Raw genomic sequence first — 7,845 nt, 5'->3', positions numbered from 1 at the left:
TACTGCAGCTTTGTAATACAGTTTAAAGTCTGTAATACCTCGGCTTTTTTTTTCTTTTTTCTGAGGATTGCTTTGGCTATTTGTGCCTTTTTCTCCCCTTCATATGAAATATTGCATTGTCTTGTTTTAGGTCTATGAAAAATGAAAATGAAAAATGAAATTTGATAGGGATTTCATTGAATCTGTAGATTGCCTTTGATAGGATGGACACCTTTCAATATTGATTCGTCCAATCCATGAAGTGGGATGTTTTTCCATTTTGTTTGTATTATCCTTGATTTCTTTGAGCATTGTTTTTTAGTTCTCATTGTAAAGGTCTTTCACTTCTGTGGTTAGGTGAATGCCAAGGTATTCCATTTTTTTGTGTGGCTATTATGAATTAAACTGTATCTTCTACCCTATCCATTGAGTGCATATGATATGACTTCATGCTTGACAATAAAGAAAAGCTGAAATGTGTAGATATCAGTTAGGGAGTTTGTCTCATAGTTTTCTATCCTTTTAAATTGGTTTTCTCTATTAGATAATAGTCAGATTATTTTTAGTCAACCAGATTATTTTCTGGATGTCTTGGAATGGAAGCCATAGCAAAATGGTTGGCTATCAGTAGAAGTGAGGACGCAGAATCTAAGGCAGAGTCTTAAGAAGGGTGAATGACTGGGCTCGGTGGCTCAGCCTGTAATTTCAGCACTTTGGGAAGTCAGGCGAGTGGATCGCCTGAGCCCACAGGTTTGAGACCAGCCCAGGCAACTTGGCGAGACCCCGCCTCTACAATAAATCAAAAATTAGTTGGGCATGGTAGTGTGCGCCTGTAGTTCTGGCTACTTGGAAGGCCGGGTTGGAAGGATTGCCAGAGCCCAGCAGGTTGACTCTGGGGTGGCTGTGAGTGTGCCACTGCACTCCAGCCTGGGTCACAGAGTGCGACTCTGACTCAAAAAAAAAAAAAAAGAATGGTGGACACTCCAGGATTGTAGATAATATAGCTCAGGTGTGGGGAGTCCCTCTTTAACTTTTGTGTAATGATTAAGGGATTTTTTCTCATAGTTTCTTGTGTCAGATAGGAAAAGGCCATTCATGAAAGTCTTCCCTACTGATAAAGACTTCTGTTGATTCTGATAAATAATGCACAGAAGGAATTCAGGGCATCCCTTTATTCTGCAACCCCATTCAGTTGGTAAGTGTCCACAAAAACAAACATGCTGGGCTATGATGGAATTCTTTAATGAAGAGGAAGTAGATCTCAAAATAGGAGTCTAGTGTAGGACAAACTCTGTGCCACTAGGGGTTCTTCGGATCTGTAAATAAAGTGCCTTTTAGACTAATGCAAGAATGGTGCCCCCATGAGTTGCTCTCTTCTCTAGTCTTACAAGTATCTTACCCTTCAAACTAAAGACAATCCCCTTCCTCAGAAGTGGAGGCAGTTGTGCCTTTTTCTCTTTCTTTGGGCTTTGTAAACTCAAATAGCATCCCCTTCAGGTTTTCTCTCTGCAGCCTTTTCTGGAAGGAGAGGAAATGGGTTCCTGTCTAAGGGGCTGATTTCTTCACTAGCGGTCCTTGGAAGCAAGCTTTTTGGCAACAGAGCACTTTTTTAGTCCTCTGTGGCAGAGAGTTGGGTTAGTTACTTATGTCAAATTTATCATGATTTGACTTATGCAAAACCCTTCTCTTATTGCATTTTACTGATTTATTGACTTTTATTCCCATAATCAACTCCCATCCATCTCCTGCACAGGCAACTCTTATGATGTTTTAGCATGTACCTTTTAAAATGTGTATATATTTTACATTTATATAAATGGTTTTATGTTATAGTTTATTTTTTTAAAAATTAGTGCAGGTTTTTTTTTTTTGAGTTGGAGTCTCACTCTGTCACCCAGACTGGAGTGCAGTGGCCGCTACCGGCCACCGCAGCCTCGACCTGCTGGGCTCCGGTGATCCTTCTGCCTCAGCCTTCTGAGTAGCCGGAATTACAGGCATGTGCTACCACGCCCGGCTGATTTTTTTTTTTGATTTATTGTAGAGAAGAGGACTCCCTGCCCAGGCGGGTCTCGAACCTGCGGGCTCAGGCAATCCATTCACCTCAGCCTCCCAAAGGCACAGGATTACAGGCCGAGCCACCGAGCCCGGCCAGTGCAGGTTTTTAAAGTCGACTTTGAAAGATAATTTATGTAAAATAAAACCTGTACATTTTGTTGAGTTTTGACACCTGTGTATAGATCATTTCCATCATCCTGGTGGTCCTTCATGCCCTATCTTAGTCAATTCCCACCTCCTCTCACTAGCCTCAGGCAGCCACTGATATGTTTTCTGTCACAGTAGATTAGGTTTGTGTGTTTTAGAGTTTCATACAAATGAATAGTGTGTTCTTTTTTGGTCTGACTTCTTTCATTCAGTCTAATGCTTTTTAGATTCATCCATATTATGTATAGCAGTTAATGCTTCTTCATTGCTGAATAGTATTCTATTATATGGATATACCACAATTTGTCTGGTTACTAGTTAGTGGACATTTAGGTTCTTTCCACTTATGATTAATAGAGATGCTATTAAAATTCAAGTTTTGGTGTGGACATATGTCTTTGTTGATCTTCACTAGATACTCAGGAGTGTAATTACATGGTTGCGTCGTAAGTATGCGTTTATAAAAAACTGTGAAACTGTTTTCCAAAGTGACGATACCATCACAACCAGCAATAGTTTAAAATACCCACTCATATTTCTTTGTGTACATCTAATTCTCCTGCTTATGATTACTGCATAGCAATCCATGGTGTATGTCCACCACATTTTACCTTCCAACTCTCTCAGTGATGGAATCCAAGCTGTCTTCAACTCCCTCCGCTCTAAACTTTGTTTTAATAGATATCTTATACACTTCCCTTATTGGGATTTTTTCAGGATTTGTACTCAGGAGTGGAGTTTCTGGACAAGAAAAAAAAAAGCTAATTCCTTATTGGATTAAATGTCATTAGGTTCCTCCCCAGAGTGGTTGCCGCCATCTTAGAGGAAGATCCTGGTTTTGTGGAGTCCGACACCTTCAAAATTTTTGGCTTCTTTTGAAGAAGAAGAAGAACACAAAGTTAGAAAGTTATGCACAAAGGTAAATATTTATTTAGAATAAGATAAGAAATCACAACGGATTACAGGAATCTCTTTAGATAATTTACCTGAAAAGCTTACTTGCTACTGTTTCCTGATGGCAACGGGGCTTCCCTCCTTACCTAGAACATTATAGAACTCCCGGCATTCCCAGGGACAGAGGAGCCCTGAACCCTCATGAGGTTTACCACTGATCTGCTCTCCCAGCAGCAGCACATGAGTATTCCTCTGTTCCCAGTTCCCTGACATTTGGCATTGTGCAGCTTTCCGATGTTTGTCATTCTAGATCCAGCCTGACAACTGATTTTGTATGACCTATGTGTTGAGAATGGTTTTTACATTTTCAAGTAACTTAGTGATATGTGAACATTATATAAAGTCAGAGTCTATAAATAAAGATTTATTAGAACACAGAAACCTCCATTTGTTTATATATTGTCTGTGGCTGCTTCTGTGCTACAACTGCAGAGTTGAGTAATTGTGACAGAGACTGTATGACCTGCAAACCTTAAAGTATTTACCACCTGGGTTTTACAGAAAATGTCTTGTGACCTCTAGTCTAGGGCATTAATTTTTCTTGAAGACAACAGTCTTATTCCATGTCAAAAAGAAGATATTTCTCTTGTTAGCATGTTTTGTTTCTGCCCATTTTGAAATAACAGACCTTACCATTATTGTGCTAAAAAAAGGTGCTTGACTCTTTCCTGACTATCTGCTGGCCTTATATATTAGTCATTACTATGTAACATTCTACTCCAAAAGTCAGTGGTTTAAAACAGTAATCCTTTATTGTCACTCATGTGCCAACAGGCAGTTGTGGTTTGGCTGGATTTCTCTACTTGAGGCTGGCATGGCTGGGGTAGCTTCACTTCTCCTGTTGATCTGTTGGTCATCAGGGTGGTTCTGCTCCAAGTACCTCTTATCTTCCTTGGTTCACGGGGGCATGTTCTTCTCATGGTGATGGCAGAAGCACAAAGGGGCAAGTGGAAACATTCATCACCTCTTAAAGCATAAGCTCAGAACTGGCACATTGTCACTTCTGCCCATATATTATTGGTCAAAACAAGTCACGTGACAAGACCAAAGTGAAGGGGGACAATGAAATACATTTGTCCTAGGAAAAGACCTTGGCAAATATGTGAATTCAGGCGGGGATGAAGAATTGGGATCAATAATGAAACGTACCATACCTTATTAAAAAAGGACCGCAGTTATAAAACAATGGCCTTTCTTTTGCTGTCTAGGAAGATGCTATTTGTTCCTGTTAAACATGCACCTTTAAGTGAGGGCTTTTAAAAGCTAAGGACTGTGGCTTTCCTGCTTATCCTACTCCATGAATGCTGCCGTTCTAGCTTCCAGTGGTGATGGCCATGGAGCTGTCAAGGTGTTTTCCTCTGTTCTACCCTTTCTTAGCATCCTTAAAATGAACCACTAACCTGTGGGACATCTTAAGATATCCTTATTGCTGGAAAGAGCCGAAGGCACACAGAAGTATCACTCTTTTTCTGTTTTACTTGGCATCTCTCTCTTTTTTCACGTTAGTCAGAAGTAAATTCATAATAATTTGTTTGCCTTTCTTGGCTACCCAGTTGTATAAAAAAACCTCTTCAGTTGCAAGACTGTATCTTTTCCTTGTTAATATCCCTTCCTCCTTTTCCAGACTCCTTAACCAGTGTGGGTTGACTATTTGCCTGCTTATCTGATCTCAGATGATTGTTCCCTTTCTGGTTCACTGATCATGGCTCAGCCCTGCTCCTTAGGGCAATAAATACCAGTCTCTGGACTTCCCAGAATGGAGTTGTGTCAGCCTGTCTTACCAGTTCAGAAGCTTCCAATCCCTCCCTGAGCCCCTGTCACTCATGAAGCTCCTTCTCCTGATTTTGACTGTTACCCTGCTTCTGGCCCAGGTCACCCCAGGTAAACAGGATCTCTCCCAAGGGGATGTGAGTCAGGGAACCTGATGCATGTTCAGGGAACTCTGGGGGCTCTGATAACTTGGGCTGGGAGAATAGCCTGGCAGCTTCCACAGAGGTCTTTGGGTGATCTTTCTAGTCAAGGAAAAGTTTGTGTTCTCAGGTACCAATTGGTCTTCTCAGTGCCCATTACTTGACCACTCTGACCTCTTCTCTGGTTGGTTCTGGAAAAGCTGGACATGAAGACCTGGGGGTGGGGTGGGGTGTGAAGAGAGGGATTTGGGGATGGAGTGTAGAAGAGATGCGGGCTTTTCCATAAGCATTCTTTGAGAAAATTTGAGTTTTGATCTATTGTTGCGGCTATAAAAATGATAGCTTAGATTCTGATTCTACTTATTTACTCAAATTCCCTGGGTTACCTTAGGTTTCAGCTTTCCCAGAGAAGCTGTTCATAATTCATTTGACTGGTTAAGGCCAGTGAAAAGTCCCAGGATATTGTTTGGAAGGCAGTGTGATGTTCTTGTGAGTTTTGTAGATGCCCTGGAAGACTTGCAGATGATCAAATGATCTTCTTTCAGGTTCCTGTCATCTTTCATTGATATGACCAGAGGAAGTATGAAAGAGCAAAGGGAAAAGGTGGTTAATTGATCCTGGGCACCTTGGTACCTTAATAATATTGGAGAAATAAAACCCAGGGGAGAGAGAGCCCTCTTGTCTCTCTCAAGAATCTGGCCAAGGAGAAGAAGCTGCCTAGTGGGACTCATGCCACTGAGTGGGGGAAACTTTGAGGGCTGTAACAGGGGACATGAGTGGACAAGGAAAGGATACTGGTCAATAATCGCTCCCTCCCCCACTCTTCTGCTTTCTTTTAAGACTGACTCCGTTCTCTTCCTTTTTGCTTTCAGTCATGAAGTGTTGGGGTAAGTCAGGCAGGTGCAGAACAACGTGTAGAGCGGGTGAAGTATTCTACATATTATGCAAAACTGAGTACAAGTGCTGTGTGGATCCTAAGTACGTACCTGTCTAACCGAATGTCCCAATCACAGGTGGAAGCCTGGAATCAACTTCTGTAGCCTGACACCTCTCTCTCAGTCTTGAGTCTCAACATCATGATACCAAAGTTCCATTAAATGATTCTTGGCTGTACCTTGTTTCTGTCCGACAGTTCCACCTAGTTATTCATAGAGACAAGTAAATAAAAAAGAAAGGTGTGTGTGTGTGTGTGTGTGTGTGTGTGTGTGTGTGTGTGTGTTAGGAAGAAAAGGGCGAACCAGTTAATAGTAATAATCTCAGCCTTGCAAATAACTCTTAGTCTGCTGGCTCATAGCTGGTCCCAGAGGATATAAATGAAAGAATACTCACCATATCCATTCGATTCGTGCTTTCTGCTAGACCAGCACAGCCAATAGAACTTTCTGCAATGACGGAAATATTTCATATCAGTGTTTTCCAATATGGTAGCTGCCAACCACATGTGGCTACTGAGCACTTGAAATATGTCTAGTGCAAATGGGGAACTGAAGTTTTAATTTAATTTAATCTACACTGAAATATATATGGCTAAATGTGGCTAGTGATTATGGTACTAGACAGTATGGCTTTAGAGTCATATAAAGGATATACGGATAAGGCAGACTGCGGACCCCAATCTCTGAGTATTTTAGGGGAGACAGAGGCAAGCAAGAATCTGTGGTGAACACAAGAGCCCATTTTAGCCCACAGTTTCTCTCTACTTTCATACCAAGGCTTCAACTTTCCCCTGATAATACCGGCAGTTCCGCCCTTCAGGGACTACAGCATTGTGCTTCTCATACATTTTCCTCACGTTGGAGAGCTGGCATCAGGCCCTGTGTGGATCCATCTCTCTTCATTCCCTCTAGTCGAGGCGTGGGACATTGAACTGTTGGCCAATCCTTTTCCAGGACTTATCCTGAGCCGAAACATCAGAGATTTATGACTTTCAGCCCCATGATCTGGGCCATGGAGCCAGGTATTTCCAACTCTTGTTTCTTATTTGTCCAACAAAAAAACAAAACAAAACAAAAACCAAACAAACTTGATTCTTTATCCTGAGTTGAAAAGTTCTGTTTGGAGTCACCTGCCTCTTATTCAGCCCTTTATTATTAGAGTCCTAGATCTGGTTTCAGCCTTATGCCCCCAGTTCACCTTCCTGATGAAAAATTCCAGACTTGGTGTCAGTGTCCAAGTATCACCAAAGCTGTCAAGAGAAGAGTATTGGATTCAGAATCAATAGATCTGGGTTCAAATTCTTGAATAATCACACGTCAGGTGTATGACTCTAGACAAACCATTTAACCCTCTCTGCTTTGTTTTCTCATCTCTAAAATGGAACCTTTCCTACCAAAGGCATAGGGTTGTCATGGGAGGTAAATGAGATGACAGATAAGTGCCTAACAGAGAATCTAGCACACATTTCAGTTCCTTTTTTGAGTTGGAGTCTCACTCTGTCACCCAGCCTGGAGTGCAGTGGCCGCTCCCGGCCACCGCAGGCTCGACCTGCTGGGCTTCGGCGATCCTTCTGCCTCAGCCTTCCAAGTGGCTGGAACTACAGGCGCGCACTACCATGCCCGGCTAACTTTTTTGATTTATTGTAGAGATGAGGTCTCGAACCCGCAGGCTCAGGCAATTCACTCACCTCGGTCTCCCAAAGTGTGGGATTACAGGCTGAGCCACCGAGCCCGGCCTCAGTTCTTGATAATTGTAAGTTGCGTCAAGGTTTATCTCACTCCACAGTTTCCTCCTTTTAGGTTCCGCATAGCAATTCTCTGTCTATAAAAAATTAAGATCCCCCTTCACCGTCTTGCCAGCAACT

General features: G+C 42.1%; 1 protein-coding gene across 1 annotated transcript; it reads left to right on the top strand.

Moving 5' to 3' along the window:
- Positions 1 to 4,958: 4,958 nt before the first annotated feature.
- DEFB121 (defensin beta 121) lies at positions 4,959 to 6,090 on the top strand. The gene is given in 2 exon segments (XM_021712353.1): positions 4,959 to 5,016; positions 5,918 to 6,090. Coding segments are annotated over 2 exon segments (231 nt in total).
- The last annotated feature ends 1,755 nt before the right edge of the window (positions 6,091 to 7,845 follow it).

The sequence above is a fragment of the Carlito syrichta genome, unplaced genomic scaffold (assembly GCF_000164805.1).
Source record: "Carlito syrichta isolate Samal-C Ts95f unplaced genomic scaffold, Tarsius_syrichta-2.0.1 Scaffold303207, whole genome shotgun sequence".
NCBI lineage: Eukaryota > Metazoa > Chordata > Mammalia > Primates > Tarsiidae > Carlito > Carlito syrichta.
This window is presented reverse-complemented; position numbering and strand designations above follow the sequence as displayed.